The sequence below is a fragment of the Mandrillus leucophaeus genome, unplaced genomic scaffold (genome assembly GCF_000951045.1).
Source record: "Mandrillus leucophaeus isolate KB7577 unplaced genomic scaffold, Mleu.le_1.0 Scaffold573, whole genome shotgun sequence".
NCBI lineage: Eukaryota > Metazoa > Chordata > Mammalia > Primates > Cercopithecidae > Mandrillus > Mandrillus leucophaeus.
In genome coordinates this window covers 92,552-116,418 of record NW_012106175.1, presented here as the reverse complement: position 1 = coordinate 116,418, position 23,867 = coordinate 92,552, and the positions used below count along the sequence as shown (strand labels likewise).

Here is a 23,867-nt window from a genome sequence, read left to right as displayed (position 1 = left end):
TTTACAGTATTTATTATAGTAAAGGTTACTGTTGTAAAACATTAGTGACTTTGGTCCATATCTTATTTTCCATTTGTCTTTAAAACATTTTACATTATTTGCATCATACATTGTAATTTTTATGACTATACATAATTGGTTTTTTCCCTGACCCTTGGAATGTTACAGTTTCATGTAACTTTTTAAAAAATAAAAACATTGCAGACTAAATGTACTGATAAGTACATACTGAACAATTTAATTACCACAGTAATTAAAAAGTCCTGATCTTTACTTCTTAAGATTAAGATTCATTAACTTGCAATCTCTGGGATTTCTCTATTATCCACAATGAGAGTATGAATAATCCCTTCTTTCCGCTTCCCACTACTGACAGCCTTTATGTAACAGTCGTGGTTCCCGAGACTGAAGTGAGTTTCAGTCCCATCATCTACAAACTCACCCTGGATCAACAAAAGAAGAAGGAATTAGTGGTGCACCAACATTTCTCTTTGTCTAGAGCATTAACACCATCTAAAAGTACTAGTAGTACAATAAAATAATGTATTAAACAATAAGCTTTGAAAAACAAAGTCTAAAGCTTGTACTTAGATGCTTTTACATTTCTGTTATGAATTGAAAGTTTCCTTTTTATAACCCCTACAATCCTTAAGAATCTTAAATTCTTGGGGGAGGAATATAAACCTCATGGCTATGTGTCTATAACATATGTTTTCAAAAATAAAAATGATAAACATGACATTTATTAGTTATTTATAAATGCCTCAAGTGATCTACCTGCCTCAGCCTCCCAAAGTGCTGGGATTACAGGTGTGAGCCACGGCATCCAGCCAGGGATAGTGTTCTTAGCCACTCTGAAAATCTGATTCCTCTGGGTATAAGGTGGCTTACAATAAAATATACAGACAACAAAACCAAACACCGCTAAATCTATACCTGTTCTGTTCAATACAGTAGCCACTGGCCACATGTGGCTATTGGGCACTTGAAATTGACTAGTCTGAAAATAGATACGCTGTTTAAATATAAAATAGACACTAGATTTGAAACACCTAGTATGAAACAAAAAATATATAAAATAACTTTTCATACTGATTACATGTTAAATAATATTTTTGATATATTGATTTAAATTAAATATAATATTAAAATTAACTTCATCTAAAATGTTTTCAAATGTGGATACTAGGTAAGTTAAAATTACACATGAGGGTCATATCTGTGCCTCATATGGTACTTTGATTGGGTAGCAGTGATCTAGAGTAAAAACATTAGCACAGAGAAGGAAGGAAGGAAGAAGAGGCTTAGAGGATAAGAAATGATTTATGCTAGAAAGCAAAGAAACAGAAAATCAGATTTAAACCCTGGCTATGAGCTTCCTGGCAGCCAAAGTAGACAGAACAAGGCCCCCCAGTTAACAATACCAAGCCGAAGAAGGCACAGGATGCCTCAGGGAGAGAAGCCTTTTCCCAGCTCTGGGAAGGATGTGGCCAGTGGCTCCTTATGGGAGGTGTGCTGAATACCACAAGCATGTCCTTGGGTGCAGTGTGTTCCTGTCCCCATTTTTAATATTGAGCCTTGAAAAAAAGACTTCAGAGGAAAGGGCAAGGGTTAGGTAATATAATCTATATAACCAGCTTCTTGGCAATTGGACAAATATAAAATTTTGGCACGATGCTTTGAGATAAAAAGGAGAAAATCAGCTGTAACTCACAGGCAACAGGATGAGTTTGTTGTGTGTACATACAGTACTGGGGAAGGCTGCCCAGATATGGAGCTGGCCAAACTGCCCTGCAAACTAGGCTGTAGTTACAATGAGAAAGCAATTGTGTTATAAAGAGCTATTTTCCAAACACATGTGGTTTCCTGTTAATTACTACAAAACAAAGATATGTGGATGAATATTATTTTCACCTTTTTACAACCACAACAACATTCTTTGTGTGTGTGTGTGACAGGGTCTTGCTCTTGCCACCCAGGCTGGAGTACAGGGGTACAATTGTAGTTCACTGCAGCCTTGAACTCCTGGGCTCCAGCAATCCTCCTGCCTCAGCCTCCTGAGCAGCAGGGACCAGGCACACACCAACATACACAGCTAACTTAAAAAAAAAAGTTTTGTGTAGGGATACAGTCTTGTCATGCTGCCCAGGGTGGTCATGAGCTCCTGGCCTCAAGTGATCCTCCCATCTCGGCCTCCCAAAGTTACAATTGCATTTTTTTTTTTTTTTTTTTTGAGACAGGGTCTCGCATTCTGTTACCGAGGCTGGAGTGCTGTGGTGCAACCTTGGCTCACTGCAGCCCCAACCTCCCTGGGATCAGGTAATTCTTCCACCTCAGTCTCCCGAGTAGTTGGGACTACAGGTATGCGCCACCATGCTCTACTAATTTTTGTATTTTTAGTAGAGAGGGGTTTCGCCATGTCACCCAGACTAGTCTCAAACTCCTAGGTTCAAGCAATCTGCCCGCCTCGGCCTCCCAAAGTGCTGGGATTACATGCATGAGTCACCTCGACCAGTACACCACACTCTTAATACCATAAAACAGCATTCTCTTTACATGTGCACTGGAGAATTTCTCGAGTGTGAGAGGAAATGAGATTCAAAAGTGCTGATTCTCTATCTAGAGAATTCCAGGCTAGGAAAAAAAGAACAGGAAGAACCACCAGGTATGGCATTGGGCACAGAGTAGGTATCTGATCTATGTTAGTGGTAACTGGAGTTTTTCCAAAGGGGGCCATAAAATACTGAAGCACTCTCCAAGCCTCTCTGCATAAAAGAAGTCTCTATCAGCAGATTTAACCCAGAGAGCAGCTCAAGCACTCAATTTTGAGTGAGCCCAAATTAAATTCTTCAGGACTCAGAAACAGAAAAGCATTCATCTTTGTGACTTTTAAATTTCAATTTATTGATTAATTATTTTAGAGATGGGGTCTCACTACGTTGCTCAGGCTGGCCTAAAACTCCTAGACTCAGGGGTTCCTCTCACTTCAGCCTCCCAAGTAGGAGGCCACTACAGACCTGTGCTACCACATGTGGCTTCATCTTTGTAATTTTTGATTTCTGGCTTTGTCACCTCCTCAGAAATAGCTATCAGACCAAGTAGGTTCTAGGTGGTCTTATGAATAAATTAATCCCAGGCCTCCTTTCCTCCAACTACCAACAGCACCTTTTCTCACTGTCTTATACCTATACTATACAAATGAGATAAAAGCAACTACAACATGCAAAATGTGACCAGAGAAGACAACTTCCCATTATCTCTAGCCCTGATGTTCACATCTGGAGCCAGCATGAAGGCGGGTCGCAGCGACAGCACTCCCTGCTTGGCCCGCAGATCCCATAAGACATGGGGCTTACCACCCAGTGATTTCAGCTCCTAGCCCCACACTTTGTTTCCCACTCTCTCCCCTGTGCGCACTACTACTGTTTCATTCCTCCTTGAAATTCACTCCTACATTCATCCCATCCACAGCCACAATAATCCAAGCACCTGATAGCAAAAGCCAAACACACTAGAGTCTAGATGGGGATTTCAGTGTGCCTGGCCACAGTGACTGGGGTAGCCTCTTTCTCCCTGCATCGGCACTGCTGGTCTTTGTGAGAGTCCTCTGGGCTTTGTGAGAGTGCCCTTTCCTGTTCGTCTACCTTCGCGTCATCTGATACCGTATCAGTCATTTTACAAAAATCTCGCTTTCAGAAAAGAACGCTCTGCTTGAGTGTATGGTATAAAGCATTCCTAAAGTGTGTTCTGTGGACCAGCAGCACTAGCAGCACCCAGGGAAATGTTAGAATTAGCATTTTAACGAGATCCCAGGCAATTTCTGTGCATGCAAGTTTGAGAAGCAGTGATATGTAACGCACCACTTCAAATGGATAAACACAAGAGGACACCAACCTTTGGGGATATAATTTTAACTAGGGGCTCTTTTTAGGTATTTTACTTGCTAGGTATTTTACTTGCTATGCTAGAGCATGGTGCAGGACAGGAAAGGGAGAGTACGAAGTTGGTGTCAGCTAAGAACATAAGTTGTTTCCAAACTCATGGCACCAGGCACTGTCTGGCAAAGGTTTTCAGAATCTGGAGTCAGGAGTACTTAATCCCTTTTTTGTTTTTATCAACAGGGCCTTGGTTCATTATAAAATCTCTATAATTAGGAAATGCAGCAACAATTCAATGGTAACTTAGATACATGGCACTTAGAGTCATCAAATAGTCAACTTACTGCTGTCTCCAGTTTTTTACCATTGCACCATACGTCCATAGTGTCTTTTTCTGTAAAAGTAGCATAAAAACTTTAAGTTATAATTCTGTGAATTAAAGATAAAGCTAACTTTTCCTATTGATTACTTTAGGAAAGGATTGATACACCAGATCTCTAAAACTCCATTAATATTCCAAAACCCAATACTTTTTCATGGCTTTCATGGCTTGGAGACTCTCCTAAAATTTGAAGAAGCTGTGTTTGTTCTTTGTTCATAAAACTATAATGAAACAAAACAATCTTTTAAGAGAAAGTTATGGTCCTAATACAAATTGATGAAGCCTTATGAAACAAAATAAATCCAAAAGGACCATCTTTAAAGGAGGATGCATACAGGCCGGGTGTGGTGGCTCACACCTGTAATCCCAGCACTTTGGGAGGCTGAGGCAGGCGGATCACGAGGTCAGGAGATCAAGACCATCCTGGCTAACATGGTGAAACCTTGTCTTTACTAAAAATACAAAAAATTAGCCGGGCATGGTGGCGGGCGCCTGTAGTCCCAGCTACTTGGGAGGCTGAGAGGCAGGAGAACGGCGCGAACCTGGGAGGCGGAGCTTGCAGTGAGCCAAGATCACACCACTGTACTCCAGCCTGGGTGACAGAGCAAGACTCGGTCTCAAACAAACAAAAAAAAAAGAAGGATGTATACAGATGAATGTGAGCAGGGACCTTTCCACACAAAATGTCCTTCAGTACTGACCAGATGACTCCCCTGCCTCCCACACTCACCCAACTGGATAATGGCACAGAGGGACCACCGAAAGCAGCTGCCACGGGGTTTATACAGGATAGACAGCACGTCCACTTTAGAAATCTAGTCCAGCTTCTTACTAGGTAGTACAATAATGTCTATTCCTTTTCAGAGTGGTTTCACTTTAGAGAAAAATTACTGGATTACAAGTAAAAAATAGGTATAGCTGGTGGACTGCACACTAAGGAACAATACGGAACAAAATGCTGCCCCGACACACTTAAACGCATCAGTTAACTTGCCATAGCTCACCTTAGGGTGGGGGAGTCCCCAGAGCCCCTTGCGAATGTTAGTGTCCTGGGAGTATCAGGAGAGAAAACTGCACTAGTCAAGAAGCCGGAAGATGAGCTTTGGGTATTATAGCGAAGAAGAGAAGGAAGTGTGGCCTGTATGTGCACAAGGAGTCTGGGGGTCAGGTTTGAGACACCAGTCCAGGGTCTGACTACCTGGCCATCTGCTCCAGGAGCACAGTCTAAAGGGGGTTCTTTCCCTCCCCACACCTTGAGATGGGAGCCTCACTTAGAGATGGGAGAAAAGCCTGTGAGGTGCGCTAGATGGAAAAAGAGAAAGCCAGAGGGGTCCAGGAGATATGGGCAGGGGTCACCTCAGTGGCAGCCTTAGTAGAAAGTCACTACAGTCACAGCTGCAGGTAAACTCAACTTGTCCCAAGACATGATCAGTGTGCACAGTGCTATGATAAACCACGATGGTGGTGGAAACTCGTATTTTACTTGCTATACTTACTGAACATGTGCAGGTACTCAGAGTTTCTACAATAGCGTATTAGCATGCCTCTGAAGAACACTACTAATCCAGAAGCCCTGAAAGTAAATGTATTAAATTTGACTACATAAAAGTAAAGAAAACGCCGGGCGCAGTGGCTCATGCCTGTAATCCCAGCACTCTGGGAGGCCGAGGCGGGCAAATCACGAGGTCAGGAGTTCGAGACCAGTCTGGCCAACATGGTGAAACCCTGTCTCTACTAAAAATACAAACAATTAGCTGGGCATAGTGGTGAGCGCCTGTAATCCCAGCTACTCGGGAGGCTGAGGCAGGAGAATTGCTTGAACCCGGGAGGTGGAGGTTGCAGTGAGCCAACATTGCACCACTGCACTCCAGACCAGACTAGGTGACAGAGTGAGACCCTGTCTCAAAAAAAAAAAAAAAAAAAAAGTAAAAAAGCCACAGCACAACTGAAGAAAAATGCACACACATTAGCCAAGTTATGCAATAAATGACAAACTTGGAAAAATATTTCAAACTCATGGCACGAACAAAGGACTAAACTTACTAATGTGAAGACTGTGAGAAATGAAGGAGAAAAACACCAACAACCAAAAGAAAATAGGGCAAAGGGCATGAACAGGCATCATGAGAAAGGAAACACAAAAGAAACTTAAACCTAAGATGCTCAACCTCACTTCTGAAAAAGACAAATAAAAACAACCCTGAAATACCATTTCTTCTCCTAGCAGAATGCCAAAAAATCCAAAAGTTTGGCAACATGTTCTGCTGGAGAACCTGGGGGAAAATAGCTAATGGGGGTACAAAATGGTAAAAGTACTATAGAAGGCAAATGGGCAGAAATCGATTAAAATGACAAATACAATTATTCTTTGACCCAGAAGAAGTCCTACTTTCCTACTTCCAGAAATGTGTACTAATATACTATGTGTCCTGTATTCCAAGAGGCATGCAAACAAAGCTATTCATGCAGCATTGCTTTTAACAGCAAAAGATTAGAAACAGCTCAAGCGTTCATCAGTTGGGAATGAGCTAAATATTTACTATTGAAATTTACTCTGTAGCTACAAAAAAGCATGAAAAAGTTCTTTAGGTTCTGATATAAAAGGATCTTCAGAATGTACTAAGTGAATAAAGCAAGATGCTTTTATGTGATAAGAGATAATATGTGTATTTGCTTGAATCTGAATAAAGAAACACTAGAGTGACACTAAAAATGGTTATCTTGGGGGAAAATGGCAGATGGGAACAGGGATGGAAGCAAGACTTTTCACTGTGTCTTTTAAGAGCATTTTGATTTCTGAATCTTGAGTATGTAACCTATTCAAAACGATATGTTAATAAAAGGATATATCTGGCTGATAAAATGTCAAATCTATCATGACTCAGAGGTGGATTCAGTGACTCATGGGAGGTGCTGCTGCATGTTCGTCTTGAAGCATCTCCTCTTTACCTGCCTGCAGATTCCCTCAGCCACAAGAACAATAGCTAGGGACTTCCCAGGTGAGTCCTGGGCAGGTTATGTTCTGTAAATGCTACCAGAGAAGTGAAACTTTTCAGAACAGAAAGAGAATTTCCTTTCAACATGAAGTTTCATACGTACTTTCCTCCTGCCAGTTTTATTTTCCTCCCATGATATTCAGTGGTGTGGAGACTACCAGAGCTAAGAATGCTAACCAACTCTGTTTTCATTGCCCTTATATGCCTCACATTTTTGGGGTGGTGAAAAAGAATGCACATGATCTTTGAGGTCAGGTCTCAGCATCACTTTTTACTAGCAGTACCCTTTGGCAAGTCACCACTACTCTGAGCTTCCATTTCCTCAGGGGCAAATGAAGATACCACTTTTCCCACAGGTTGTTATAAGGGTTAGGAATAATTTATATAAAGTGCCTAGTATAGTATCCGGCACATAATATGACCTCAGTAAATCATAATATTTTGTTATTCAAAGCTTTTTCGTGGCCTTGCTCTAATTTCTCAATATAAAATTTAGAAAGTCATATAATACTATCATTTGAAACTTGCCACATAATATATATAAGTGACTTTTACCAGGAGACCCTAGATAAGCCCATTCTTTGCCCATGAGTAGTAATAATAACCACAAATAATATTTTAAATTAATTATTATTATTATTTTTGAGACAGAGTCTTGCTTGATCACCTAGGCTGGCGTGCAGTGGCGCGATCTCGGCTCACTGCAACCTCCGCCTCCCAGGCTCAAGCAATACTCCTGCCTCAGCCTCCCAAGTAGCTGGGGTTACAGGTGCCCACTACCATGCCCAGCTAATTTTTGTATTTTTAGTAGAGACGGGGTTTCACCATGTTGGTCAGGCTGGTCTCAAACTCCTGACCTCAAGTGATCCACCTGCCTTGGCCTCCCAAAGTGCTGGGATTACAGGTGTGAGCTACCATGCTCAGCCAAATTATTATTAATTTTGAGGCAGAGTTTCACTCTGTCATCCAAGCTGGAATGCAGTGGTGCAATTTAGCTCACTGCAACCTTGAATCCCTGGGCTCAAGTGATCCTCTCACCTCAGCCTCCCAAGTAGCTGGGACTACAGGCATGTGCTACGTGACTCAGCAAATATGTAAATATTTTGCAGAGATGAGGTCTCCCTATGTTGCCCAGGCTGGTCTCGAACTCCTGGGCTCCAGTGATCCTCCCACTTCGGCCTCCTAAAGTGCTGAGATTACAGGTGTGAGCCACTGTACCTGGCTGACAAATAATATTTTTAAAGAATTCACAATGTGAGAACCACTGCTAAGTACTTTACATGTACTAAATCAATTAAGCTTCGCTCATCACAACTCTGTGAAGGAGTTACCATTATTATCCCCATTTTTTTTTTTTTTTTTTTTTTTTTGAGACGGAGTCTCGCTCTGTCGCCCAGGCTGGAGTGCAGTGGTGTGATCTCTGCTCACTGCAAGCTCTGCCTCCTGGGTTCACGCCATCCTCCTGTCTCAGCCTCCCGAGTAACTGGGACTATAGGTGCCCACCACTGCACCCGGCTAATTTTTTTGTATTTTTAGTAGAGACGGGGTTTCACCATGTTAGCCAGGATGGTCTCGATCTCCTGACCTCGTGATCCGCCCGCCTCGGCCTCCCAAAGTGCTGGGATTACAGGCATGAGCCGCTGTATTATCCCCATTTTACAGATGAGGAAACCAAGGCTCAGAGGTTAAGTAATTTGCCCATCGCACAGCTCTGATCCGGGAGCCTGCATTCTTCATAACTAATCTGTAAAATGTAGGCTGTAGTCAGCATAGTCCACAGTTTGATGGATCTTGGAAGTAGAGGTGCAAGCAATATCAATAACAGGGAATTTTGCCTTTACCTCAGTAAACGACCCTGGTCCCTTGTCCCTTCCAAACAGCAGAAGGGACAAGTCTGGGCTGAACTCTGTCTCATTTCCAGGCTCATGAGGAATTGCAAATGGATAGGGAAGAGTAAAGGCAGACAAGGAGTAAAAGGAGAAAAATAGATTTTTTGAAAGACCAGAGACAATTCACAAGTAGATAAACAGGCCCCTGGGCGTTTAAAAGAGAACTAACTGTATGCTAGGCATAGCTTAGGTAGTCTCTTCCATTTCTCCCAGGAAAAATTAATATCAACTGTATTACAAGTTGGCGAAGGAGCTGATTAAGTACCTAAAATTAACTAAAGGCCTGGTTTCATCATCTGTTAAAGTCCCATATGTTCAAGAGTGTTGACACTAATCATAATCCTTTTAAAAACTAAAATTTCCATTATTAATGAGATCCAGTGGTTCTAAAACTTTATTGCAGATTGAGTAACTATATTCCTAAATATATCACTACGAAATTTGGAAATATAAGGGATAAGATGAGCTCCCAAAACCTTCTGGAAAGAAAAAAATGAGATTCAGATTGGCACAAAACTTCTCATTTCAAACAACAGAGAATAAAAGCTATTGGAATAAGGGTTTCAAAAATTCTGAGAGAAAATTAGTTTGAAATTAAAACTCTGTACTGAACAAAACTATCAATTTAGCATTAGGATCAAAGTTATGTTTATTTCTTAGACACCCTGTATCAGGAGATTACCTAAGGATATATTCCAGTAAACAAAGATGAAAGCAGGAGTTAAGGGGTTCAATAACTAGAAGAACAAAAGAGTTCCATGAAAGAAAGTCTAGGGTGGCTATGAAGCAGCAGACTTGGATATTTAGAACAGGAAGCCAACAGACTCCCAATATTGTTGTTAAGAATGAAAAGAAGGGTGGTCACAGCTGCTTATACCTGTAATCCCAGTACTTTTGGAGGCTGAGGCAGGAGGATCACTTGAGCCCAGGAGCTCAAGATCAGCCTGGGCAACATGGTGAGATCCTGTCTCTACAAAAATTTTTTTTAAAGTTAGCCTGGCATGGTGATGTGGACCTGTGGTCCCAGCTACTCGGGAGGCTGAGGCTGGAGGATCACCTGAGCCCAGGAAGACAAAGTTGAGCCATGTTCATGCACACCAATGCATTCCAGCCTGGGCGACAAAGTGAGACCCTGTCTCAAAAACATCAAAGAATGAAAAGAATTCCAAGCAATAGAGAACATGAGTAAAACTGCTAACAGACATAGGAATATGGGTAAAGAAAAGATATATATCTACTTTCCATAAGAAAAGAGAAACCCAAACAGGAAAGCCTAGAAAAACAAACAAACAAAACTCTTCAAAAAGTCCTAAACTTTGGTAAGTTTTATCTGATGCAGTACTAAGCCTATTGTTATCTAGGAAAATATTGCTTTCTTACTGATAAATCCTAAATTTCCAACTGTCTTTAAGATATATTTATAAAGAGAAATACCAAATAATATCAAAACCTGCACCAATATTACTTTTTTTTTTTTTGAGACAGAGTCTTGCTTTGTCACCCAGACTGGAATGCAGTGGCACAATCTCGCTCACTGCAACCTCCACCTCCTGGATTCAAGTGATTCCCTTGCCTCAGCCTCCTGAGTAGCTGGGATTACAGGCATGTGCCACTATGTCCAGCTAATTTTTGTATTTTTAGTAGAGAGGGGGTTTCACCACGTAGACCAGGCTGGTCTCAAACTCCTGACCTCAGGTGATCCTCCCGCCTTGGCCTACCAAAGTGCTGGGATTACAAGCATGAGTCACCGCGCCTGGCAATATTACATTTTTTTAAAACCTAAACTTATAATCCTCAAATCCATCACCATAAAACCTGGCTTAAGATAGCTTACATATAAAATGGTGGATTAAATGAATACTTCATTTACACAGGACACATTAGAAATACACCTGCTGGACAATATACACACCTGCTAGACAATCCCAAGCAGATGGGAAACAAAAAGATTTTTTAAAATGTTTTTAAACAAATGAAATACACCTGCACTTACACTCCCTCTCCTTTTCAAACCTCCACAGAAGGTCTGAATAGTTACAGGAATTAAACAGACATTATAAAAAAAAATAAGTTATGCAGAAACAGCACTAACTTACCCAAAACAATTCTAAAGTTCTCACCATCCATGTGTAATACCCAAGTATTGGTGGTTTTTGATCTGTTCTCCATATACTTCTTAAGACTCTTCCCATTAATTTCCAGAGTATATTCATAAGCAAAACCACTGATAGCATCTATATTTATGGTCGCTTTTGTCTTCGCAGCTCCAACACAGAATGTTTCTCTGCCCACTAATTTGAACATCCAATCTTTCCTTATCTCTTCCTACATAATAAAATAGAAAAATTTTAAACAGTCAAACGGAAGAAAAATTAATATTTAATTTTAGAAATAACATAAAGTGAACAAAGGCAATGCCATTTAGATATAATTTTATTGCCAGGCATGGTGGCTCATGCCTGTAATCCCAGCAAGCTTTGGGAGGCTGAGGCGGGCGGATCACGAGGTCAGGTGTTTGAGACCAGCCTGGCCAACCCAGTGAAACCCCGTCTCGACTAAAAATACAAAAAATTAGCCTGGCGTGGTGGCGGGTGCCTGTAATCCCAGCTACTTGGGAGGCTGAGGCAGGACAATGGTGTGAACCCGGGAGGCGGAGCTTGCAGTGAGCAGAGATCCAGCCACTGCACTCCAGCCTGGGTGACAGAGCGAGACTCTGTCTCTAAAATAAAATAAAATAAAATAAAATAAAATAAAAATAAATAAAAAAATATTACATGCTATATTCCATGAATTCTATAACTATTTACACAGCAAAATGATACAGATCAAAAACATGACTATAAGAAAAAAAAACCCCAAATTCACATATGAAGATGCTATTTTAACAAAATCAAGCTTCTCTATACATCATATTTTACAGAGTAACATATTTTCTTCCTACCTTTCCATCTACATATACTACTCGTTTGCCTGATGTAGTCCCATGTTCAAATTCAATCTTGTGGACTCCGTCACTTAAAGCAACATCCCAGACAGCTACGAGGTCTGTCATTTTTTCTAGACTGTAAGGAGGGCTAAAGGAATAAAATAAAGCAATTATACAGGGCCTAAATATTAATTAAATAACCCATTAATCCTTCCAAGATGAAAATATTAGATTAAAACCTCTAAAATGTCAAAATATTAAAGTGACAGTACCTAAGAAATTCTACTCACAGTACAGGTAACTATTTTCTCCTTCTTATTCACTCTTCCTTTAAGATACAACTACTATATATGGGTACGTAGTCCGATTACTTCTAAAAAAAAGCCACCTGAATATTAATAGGATTAAGAAAGCATCAGTTTATCCTGGTTAGTATTTTAGGTTAGGCTACAGTATAGTGCATGGAAAGGCCAGTAAAAAGTCTTTACTCTTCCCCCACCAGCTCCCATTTAAAAACCATGGTATTTAATTTTATTCTCCTTTTCAGGTCTAATCACTCTAAAACAAGAACTCTCCAAACCTCCCACACTTAAACTAATACTAGGGATTTGTTTTAACAAAAAGTTTCTAATTTATTATACTGAGACAGAAAAAAGTCATGGAAGAAACGTCCTATAATAAAGATAAAAATAATTTTAATATGTTATGAAAAATATTCTTGGCATTATTACAGGAAACCTTATTTAAAAAAATAAAGGACTTCGGGCTGGGTGAGGGGCTCATGCCTGTAATCTCACACTTTGGGAAACCAAGGTGGGCAGATTACTTGAGCCCAGGAGTTCCAGACCAGCCTGGGCAACATGGTGAAGCCCTGTCTCTACAAAAATATTAGTCACACAGGATGGCTAACGCCTGGAGTCCCAGCTACTTGGGATGCTGAGGCAAGAGAGTCATCTGAGACCAGGAGGTTGAGGCTGCAGTGAGCCATGATTGCACCACCATGTTTCAGCCCAGGTGAAAGACTGAGACTGTCTCAAAAATAAGAAGTAAATAAAGGATTGTGGTTTGTCAGAAATTTCTGGCATATACTTAAACATATATTTTTGAGTGTGAATGATATAATACATATATAATATCTAATTAATATTTTGATACTGGTGTATCTTTTTAGCTTTGACAGAAGTATCATTTATTACAGTAATAATGATCATAGCTAACAGCTATTATTACAGCCACTGTTCTAAGAGCTTTAAATATGTTAACTCGCAGAATCACCATGAGATGGCTACTGTTAGTATCCTTATTTTACAGATGAGGCTCAGAAAGGCTAAGGGTTTACCTAAGGTTACAATGACATTAAGTGGCAGAGGCAGGATTTAAACCTAGGATTCTGGCTCCAAAGCCTGTTCTCTTAACTACATCTTCCTCTTTGTTCACCCTAATCCCCTTTGTATGCTCTAAATTGAAGATGGTAAATGGATTTTATATCGTTTTGAAGTAGTTGCCAAGAACTCTGTGCTGAGAGAAAAGAGGAGACGTCATAACAAGGCTCTACCGAAATGGATGCCATGTTACTGGAGGCTACCCCCACGCCAGGTATTTACTACTCCTGCTCTAAATCATTTAAAAGTAGAACCATGTATTCTGAAATTTTACAGAATGTATTCTTAACAGAGTAGCTTGGATAAATCACTCTTTTGAATGATAACAATCTTGAAAATGTCAAAGGCTAGTTTACTGCAATATAAGACATTTACCTTTCATCATCTTCAAAGATAGGACTGTCATCTCCAGATGCCATGGTTGGCAAAAACAGTCTTTAATCCAATTAGCAGCCAGGAAAGAAAAAAGCAGAATTGCAGCAAAGAGAGACTGAAAGCAACAATGATGACATCTACAAAGGGTTTTTCTAATTTTGCAATCCATTTATTAAATTACATGGAGTTTCCGATGAAACAGCTTTCACATAAAATAGAACTGCAATCTTTACTTTTCAGAGAAAGATGTTACATCATGCAAATCAGTCATATTTCTCCCTGTTATGGATTTATAATTTCTTAAAGGTACACTTTATCAAAACTAAAGAACAAACTCTCATTTATTGCATATCAGAGCTGCAAGAGACCTAAGAGATCCTCTGGGTCCTATGCTTCTCAAATTGAAGCACAAGAAGCCCCAAGGCTATGAGTCAGGGAATACATCAAACTCCAGGATAAACACAATGCATCTTCTGGGAGCATCAGTGTTAAAGTGGTAACTAATTTAAAATGTAATCTTTATTTTAGAAGGCTACACTATGGTGGAACATAATTTTTGAAATCTTTGTTTAGATAACTTCAAAGAACTGATGAGTTTGCAAGAAGCAGACAGGGATATGCTGGTCCGCTTTCAAAGAGCAAACTTAATTGATCCCCCTACTTAAGCCCATTTAATTTACTAGTGCCAATGATGAATCGACAAAAGTTATGTGGCTGGCTCATGTAACTGGCACTATCCAACCCAGAACTAGAGTCCAGTACTATGCAATGAACTAAACAGTAACTGGGCTGCAGTGTTAATTAAGCTGTACTAAAATCAGAAATGCACACAAATTCACATGCATAGGAAACCCTCACATAGGAAACCCTCACATTTGAAGATTTGGGATTCACAGTTTCACTCCCGCCAAAGTACCCTAAATTCAACTATGTTTTGCTTCCAAGATCTACCCTAGTTTAGCCCTTTCCTTAATTAGCGCCTGTTTCCTATAGATGCTCAAGAATGCTCTCTCCTGGTTAAAAATAGGAGATTGCTAACCCTCTCTGGCTGGAAACAGCCAGAAGTCACAAATTATTAAAAAGTTTTTTGTTTGTTTTTGAGACAGAGCCTCACTCTGTCTCCCAGGCTGGAGTGCAGTGGCATGATCTCGGCTCACTGCAACTTTTGCCTCCTGGGTTCAAGCAATTCTCATGTTTCAGCCTGCTGAGTAGCTGGGACTACAGGTACATGCCACCACATCTGGCTATTTTTTTGTATTTTTAGTAGAGATGGGGTTTTGCCATGTTGGTTAGGCTGGTCTCGAACTCACAAAAAGATATTAAAGAAGACATTAGCACTCATAAGAGCAATCCAATGGGCCAGAAAAGCTAAGGATTTTAGAATAAAAACTAGGTAAATATTTGTATCTAAAATAAATCCCTCTTTTTAAAAATTAGCACCACACAAATTTGTGAATTTTTCTACTCTTAAGGATTATCCCCTATGAAACCAGAGGGTATCCTTCAACAATAAGAACAAAAAGAATGCACAGCAATATAATAAGCCAGCCAGGCATGGTGGCATGCACCTGTAGTCCCAGCTACTGGGGAGGCTAAGGTGGGAGGATCGCTTGAGCCTAGGAGTTAGAGGCTCTGGTGATCATGCCACTACACTCCAGCCTGGATGACAGAGTGAGACCCTGTCTCAAAACAGATATCTCTATATATATGCTATATATAACATATATTTACTATATATACTATATATTATATATAATATAGATAGATACTATATATACACATATATACACACACACACACACATATATATACACAATGTAATTATATGTACTCCAGCCTGGGTGACAGAATGAGACCCTGTCTCAAACCATATATATATATTTTATATAGATAGATATTATATATCTATATTATAGATAGATAAGACAGTATAATTATAGGTACTCCAGCCTGTGTGACAGATATAGATAGATAGACAGACAGATAGATACAGATAGATAGATAGAGATATATATAGATATACATATCTGTTTTGAGACAGGATCTCACTCTGTTGCCCAAGCTGGAGTACATATAAATAATATGTATATTTATATACATATTATATGTGGTATATATACATTATATAATATATACATATAATATATAAATATTATACATACATATAATATAAATAAAATAAGCCAAACAGCATAATATAAACTTCGATAAGGCATCCTTTGTAAATCAGAATGTATTTAGGGGTGTTATTCAAATTTTGCTCTACAATTTTCAGAGACTCCAGAAAGTTCAGTAATGTAGGCATTCAAACCTAAAATAATTGCTCTGTTTTCTATTATAAGGAATTCCAAATACTACTAAATCACACTAAGATACAACATCTTAATTATAATACCTTTTCATGGAGAAGTATAAAAGGCAATACCACCAATTATAAGGAAGATTAGAAATCATGATCACATGAAAACATTTTTTCTTCTCTAAACTATGAACAATCATCCAGGCATTCAACAATTATTGAAGGACTACCTAAAATATAGCAATTTTTCATTCTCCAATAATTAAAAGTACACCTGATAGGAGAGAATTATAAACAAAGATAAAAGTAAGTACTGAAGCAATTATCTAGCAAATTTGAAGCATTCTAATTCTACTTATATAACTATATATCAAAATTATGTTTCTTCTTAAAGTTACAAATCAATATAAAATTCTGTTACTCTCTTTGCCTTTCTCTGACTAAATAAGAAAAATGCTGCTTTAATACAAAGTTAATAATATTTCAATTTTCTTGTTCATGCTATCCATTATTTTAAGCAAAACACTAAAAATATCTTTTTATAAATGGTTAATAATTATAAAATGTTTTTAAAATTACTCCTTGGAGTGTGCATGGTGGTTTAGCCCTGTAATTCCAGCACTTTGGGAGGCTGAGACAGGAGAATCATTTGAAGCCAGGAACTCGAGACCAGCCTGGTCAACACAGTGAAACCAAAAAAAATTAGCTGGGCGTGGTGGCATGTGCCTGTAGTCCCAGCTACTCAGGAGGCTGAGGCGAGAGGATCGCTTAATTCCAGGAGTTTGAGACTGCAGTCAGCCATGACCATGCCACCGCACTCTAGCCTGGCCAACAGAGCAAGACGCTGTTCCAACAGCAAAACAACAACAACAACAAAACAAACAAAAGACATTATTCTTTGGAACATTAAAAGTATATTCAGCTTATAAAAAGCTGTAATACTTCAAATTTTGTACAATTTTAAAAGGCAGAGATTAACTTTAAAAACTGCTTTCTATGCAAGGATTAAAGTGACCATTATCTTATACACGGCCTTAACCAAAATATGAGAGAGTCATACAATTTTCAGCACTGGAAAACAAAGAACAATAAAATAACCTGGTCTAGCTTCTCTCCTTCATTATGGGGAAATCAGTAATACACATCCCTCCAAGTGCCATCTCCACTGCCAGTCCTGGGTTCTTATTACCTATCCAACTTTCTAACAAAGCTGTAGAGGGTGCCAATAATGCACATGGAGTAAAGAAAACTTTTCAAATGATCTTACCGCAAACAGTAATTCCCATCAACAAACCCCATCTAATGTTTAAGAAAAATGTCCAAAATCAACTCTGCCTCCTGCTTTTGGGCTTCTCTCCTATCTCCTATTCCAGCAGTTTCACTAGTCTTATGACCTCTGTCACTTTATACATTCCATTCCAATCTCACCACTTTAAAATTTAATTGAAATTGCTCTTCTGGCTCAAAAACTGGAGAGCACACGTAGAAAACACTCTTAATAGCCACAAATGCAACAGGTTAATAGACTGACATCTGTTTTTTGGCCATTCATATCAGGGAAAATCATTAAAAACCATTAGTCAACTCATTAAATGCACATAAAAATATGCCCACTAGTGAGTCTTTAGGGAAACATGAAATAAAATAGAGATTTAGGCTAGATGTCTGAAAGGAAGTAAATACGAATAATTATTCTAAAACCTCAACAGGCACTAAAGCACAGAGATCAATGTTTACTTAAACAGACTTTAAGATACTTTGGACCATCAGCTGATTTTTCATTTTGAGAATATCCCTATACAAAAGTAAACTTACTTCCTCCATAACTGGTGATTCTCTGGATGGGAATACCAGCCTGAGCAAATGTAATTCACTAATTCAACAAATACGTAAATGCCCACCAAATGTTCTGAAAGCACTCCAAAGTCACATACAGATGGTGCCCGGCTTACAATGATTTGACTCAATGATCTTCTGACTTTAAGATGGTGCAGAAGAGATACGTGTTTGGTAGAAACCATACTTTGAGAACCCATACAACCATTCATTTTCAGTACAGTACAAAAAGTTACATGAGACAGCCAACACTTCATTGTAACATAGGCTTTGTGTTAGATGATTTTGTCCAGCTGTGGGCTAAGGTAAGTATTCTGAACACACTCAAGGTAGGCAAGACTAAGATATGATGTTTGATAGGTTAGGTGGACTAAATGCATTTTCGACTTACAGTATTTTAAACTTGCAGTGGGTTTACTGGGATATAACCCCATCACAAGTCAAGAAGCATCTGTACATGTTTTTGTTTTTGTTTTGAGACAGGGTCTTGTTCTGTTGCCCAGGCTGGAGTGCAGTCGATGGTGTACTAAATGCTCACTGTGGTCTCAACCTCCCAGGCCCAAAGGATCCTCCCATCTTAGCCTCCCAAGTAGCTGGGACTACAGGTACACACCATCACACCCGGCTCATTTTTGTATTTTTTGTAGATATGAGGTTTCACCATGTTACCCAGGCTGGTCTTGAATTCGTGGGCTCAAATAATCCACCTGACTTGGCCTCCCAAGATGCTGAGATTACAGTCACCACACACGGTCGTACATGTCTTTTAAAATTTTCTATGGGTCTGTATGATTTACAGCAGCTATGCTCTATTTGTTTTCTCAAGGGGAGATGTACCTTCACAACAAAAGTTTTCTTATGATAAATGTCCAGCTTTCAGTTTTTTTCAACATTTATTTGAGCCTGCTATCAAGAGACACTGTACTAGACGCTGTCAGAAATTTGAAGAAAATTCTTCTTTTTTTGTTTTTTGAGATAGGGTCTCACTCTAGTCATCCAGGCTGGAGTGCAGTGGTGCGATCTTGATTCACTGCAGCCTCGACCTCCTGGGCTCAAACAATCGCCCCACCTCAGCCTCCTTAGTAGCTGGGACCATAGGCATGTGCCACAACACCCAGCTAATTTTGTAATTTTTTGTAAAGATGAGGTTTCACCATGTTGCCCCGCCTGGTCTCGAACTCCTGAGCTCAAGCGATCCTCCCAATTCAGCCTCCCAAAGTGCTGGGATTACAGGCATGAGCCACCATGCCCAGCCTGAAGAAAATGTTTCTGTCCTTAAAGAATTTGAGAGTTCAGAAATAAATCCACGTATCTGTGGCCAAGTGATTTTTGACAAGGGGGCCAACTCTATCTGGTGGGGAAAGAATAGTCTCTTCAACAGATGTTATGGGGAAAACTAGATTTTCATACACAAGAGAATTAAGTTGAACCTCACCTATCTCACCATATACAAAAGTTATCTCAATGATCTAAATATAAAAGCTAAAACCACAAAACTCTTAGAAGAAAACATAGAGGTAAATCCTCATGACCTTGGATTTGGCAATGGATTCTTAGATAGGACATCAAAAGGATAGCAGCAAAAGAAAAAACAGATAAACTGGACTTCATCAAAAGTTAAAACTGACTGGGTGTGGTGGCTCACACCTGCAATCCCAACAATTTGGGAGGCCAAGGTGGGAGGACTGCTTGAGTCCAGGAGTTCAAGACCAGCCTGGGCAACACAGGGAGACCCCATCTCTACAAAAAAATTTAAAAACTAGCCAGGCATGGTGGTGCATGCCTGTAGTCCCAGTTACTCGGGAGGCTGAGGTGGGAGGATCACTTAAGCCTGAAAGGTCAAGGCTGCAGGTGAGCTGTGATTGCACCACTGTACTCCACTCTTGGCAACAGAATAGACCCTGTCTCAAAAAAACAAAAACAAACTAAAATTTCTGTGCATCAAAGGACATTATCTAGAAAGTGAAAAGACAAGGATGAGAGAAAATATTTGGAAATCATATATCTGATAGATGTTTCACATTCTGAATATATAAAGAACTCTACTGCTCAAAAACACAAAAGACAACCCCATTTAAAAATGGGCAGAGGGGCCGGGCACAGTGGCTCACACCTGTAATCCCAGCAATTTGGGAGGCTGAGGCGGATGGATCACCCGAGGTCAGGAGTTCAAGACCAGCCTGGCCAACATCGTGAAACCCCGTTTCTACTAAAAATACAAAAAATTAGCCAGGCGTGGTGGCAGGCACCTGTAATCCCAGCTAGCTACTCGGGAGGCTGAGGCAGGAGAATCACTTGAACCCGGGAGGCGGAGGTTGCAGTAAGCCAAGATCGTGCCATTGCACTCCAGCCTGGGCAACAAGAGCAAAACTCCACCTCCAGGAGAAAAAAAAAAGGCAAAGGACTTCAACAGACATTATTCTAAAGAAGACATACAAATAGTCAATAAGCATATGAAAAGATGCTAAACAACATTAACCACAAGAGAAATGCAAATCAAAACCACAATGAAATACAACTTCACATCTACTAGGATAGCTATACTAAAGATAAACAGAAAATAATGAGTGTTGGCAAGGATGTGGAAAAACTGGAATCCTTGTACATTGCTAGTGGGACTGTAAAATGGTGAAGCTGTCATACAAAATGATATGACAGTTCCTCAAAACCTAAACAGAGAATTACTATAGGACCTAGCAATTCTGCTGCTAGGTATACACCCAAAAGTTTTGAAATCAGTCACTCAGACACCTGTATACTATTGTTCATTGTAGCATTTTCCAATAGCCAAAAGATGAAAACAACCCAAGTTGTCCATCAATGTAAGAATAAATAAAATGTGGTATATACACTTGATCTTAGCCAAAAGGCTGAGAAGTGATAAAATGCATACATATACAAAGGATATTCCTTTTTATTCAGCCAAAATAAGGAGTGATATTCTGACATATGCTATAACATGGATGAACTATGAAAATTTTATGCTAAGTGAAACTGTCAGACAAAAAATGACAAATACGATTCCACTTACATAAAATACTCAGAATAGGGACATTCATAGAAGCAGAAAGCAGATTAGATGTTCCCTGGGAAAAGGGGAAGGGATAAGGAGAAGTCTCAGTTTCTTTTGCGTTGCTATAAAGGAATACCTGAGGTTGCGTAATTTATAAAGAAAAAAGGTTTATTTAGCTCATGATTCTCATGTCTGGAGAAGCTCAAGATTGGGCATCTGCATTTGGTGAGGGCCTCAAGTTGCTTCTACTCATGGCAGAAGGCAAAGGGGAGTTGGCAGTGTAGAGAGTACGTGAACAGAGAGAAGGCAAGAGAGATGGGGGTGGGGTGGGGTAGGGTGGGGGGGGTTGGGGGGGAAGGTACAGGCTCTTTTTATCAAACAGTTATAGTGAGAACTGACAGAGCAACAACCCATTCACCTCCAAAGGAGGGCATTATTCATGTATTCATGAGGGATCTGCCCCCATGACCCAAACACCTCCCATTAGGCCCCACTTCCCAATACTGCCACACTGGGGATCAAATTTCAACATGAGATTTGGTAAGGACAAATATCCAAACCATAGCAGGGAGTTATTGCTTAATGGTTACTGTGTTTCTGTTTAAGGTATTGAAAAGTTTGGCAAACAGTGACAATGATCGCACAATACTGTGAATGTACTTAATGCCCCTGAATTGTACACTAAAAAATTGTTAAAATGGCAAATCTACATTATATATATTTTACCACTTCAAAAAGTTATTTATATAAAAAAGAAGCGTATACTTTAAATGGGTGAATTACATGGTATGTGAGTTATAGTTCAGTAAAGTTGTTAATAAAAAAAAAGAAAGAAAGAAAAGCAGGTGTCCTAGCCGTAGTGTCTCTTGGGATGCAATTACACCTGAAACCAAAAGATAACATCTGTCTTTGTCCCCAGTTTCCACTTCACTCAGAAATATCTGTCACATAGATCTCCAAGTTACAAATTCAATTTAATAAACACATGGCATATTCTAAGTTCACCCCGCATACCAACAGTTATTGGGTACTTATGTACCAGGCTCTGGGCAGGACACTAACCTCAGAGTGGGGGAGTCTGGAGAGACCAAGAGATGATTATAGTACAACAATGGGAGTGTCCTTATAAAGGGAAGCAGCATAGGACAGAATGGGAAGGGTCCTAGCTCTGCCAAAGAAGGCTTTGGTTTAAAACTTTGGAGAAAAGTGGCCAGGCGTGATGGCTCACACCTGTAATCCCAGCACTTTGGGAGGTCAGATCACTTGAGGTTAATAGTTCGAGACCAGCCTGGACAAAATGGTGAAATCCTGTCTCTGCAAAAATAGAAAAATTTGCCGGGCATGGTGGCGCACATCTGTAAATCCCAGCTACGCCAGAGGCTGAGGCACAAGAATCTCTTGAACTCGGGACATGGAGGTTGCAGTGAGCCGAGATCGTGCCACTGCACTCCAGCCTGGGCGACAGACGGAGACTGTCTGAAAAATAAAAAAATAAAACTTGGGAGCAAGAAATTAATCCACTGTTGTTTTTAAACTCTTATGCATGTACTTAATTTTCAAGATTCTATGACCAAACTGGAAAATGATAAATACAAAAAAATCCATCTATTTTTGCAAATATGTTATTAAAATGTAAATAAAAAAGATGAAAAACCATATTCCACTTATTTTCACTGATGGAGATGATGCCAAGCACTTGAAACTTCAAAGAAAGCTTTTTCAGTATCTCATACTTACCCATCAATCTTTTAAAATCCCTTCCCTAGCAACCCAACACCTAAGTTTCAGAGCATGACTTAAACACCAACATGTTCATCTAATCCTACCTGAATTTTGCTTTAACTTAGGTTTATCCTTACTGGGGACTGAAATGATTTGCTCAAGATAAACCGAAGTCAGTGTAAAAATTACTCAGATGATAGTAGTTACTAGGATGCTCATAGTTCCCTTTTCAACAAAAGCCCCAGGTATGACCAGCCAATAATGCAAGTCACACTTAAGTGTTGACATCTTCATACCCGGCCCGGCCCGGTATGAAGTGAGGGGGGTCTCCAGTAAAGTCAGTCAGGAAGCTCCTCGAGCCAAGTATTCCCAAATGCTACTTACTGGAGGTACAAAAATGAGAATAACTTTTCTGAAGTTATTCATTTCACAATCTATACCAGAAGCCTTGTGGTATAGATTGTAGATTCTATCTTGTTTTAGAATGAATCTTGTGGGATTCATTCTACACAAATGATCATGCTCAAAATCCCAGATGCAACGGTGCTCAGTTAATTACTTTTTGCAATAACTAAAAACTGGAAACCACTTGGGCGCTCACAATCAGGGAGAAACTACCTTTAGTAAATCACATTCCAGTCAAAGCCATGCCAGGAGTCAGGGATAGATGAGGCAGTCAACCTGGCACACAGGAATGTACAGTCTAGTGTGGCCAATAAAAAGGACGCAGAAAAACATTTAAATATACGGGTAAATGCATGTGATGTATTATTAAGACAATGAGGCCGAAGGTTGAGGCTGCAGCAGTGAGCCGAGATCGCGCCACTGCATCATTCCAGCCTGGGCGACAGAGCGAGATCCTGTCTCAAAGGAGAGAGAGCGAGCGAGAGCGAGCGAGCGTGTTTCAGCACTTTATGATGCAGGTTCTGCAAAAATAAGCCCCGCTCATATTACAAGGAAAAACCGTCTGGAAGAAAATACATCTTCATGTTAACCCAGCTTGTCTCTGGGGAACACGGGCACGGCTGCTTTGCTTGCTTCCTTGTTGCTTTCTGTTCTTTTTTTCGACAGTGACAAATACTATATTTAGAGTTCGCGAACAGACCGGAGGCGGGTGTGGCAGGTCGCGGGGCAGGGCCTGGCCAGGCAGGGACGGCCAGGCAGGGACG

General features: G+C 39.9%; 1 protein-coding gene across 3 annotated transcripts in view; it reads right to left on the bottom strand.

The window, feature by feature from the left end:
• FAIM (Fas apoptotic inhibitory molecule) overlaps positions 1-23,867 on the bottom strand; it is a 24,926-nt gene continuing 1,059 nt past the window's right edge. Inside the window, exons 2-6 of one of the 3 annotated variants that reach the window (XM_011998521.1) lie at positions 22,039-22,452; positions 12,087-12,219; positions 11,242-11,470; positions 4,223-4,272; positions 1-443 (exon numbers count right to left, since the gene is read on the bottom strand). In XM_011998521.1, coding sequence (XP_011853911.1) covers positions 294-443; positions 4,223-4,272; positions 11,242-11,470; positions 12,087-12,219; positions 22,039-22,118 — 642 coding nt within the window. In that variant the 5' untranslated portion in view covers positions 22,119-22,452 and the 3' untranslated portion in view covers positions 1-293. Of the gene's footprint in view, positions 444-4,222; positions 4,273-11,241; positions 11,471-12,086; positions 12,220-13,828; positions 13,889-22,038; positions 22,453-23,867 lie in introns of all 3 variants that reach the window. The other 2 variants (XM_011998523.1, XM_011998524.1) reach the window with 2 other exon arrangements.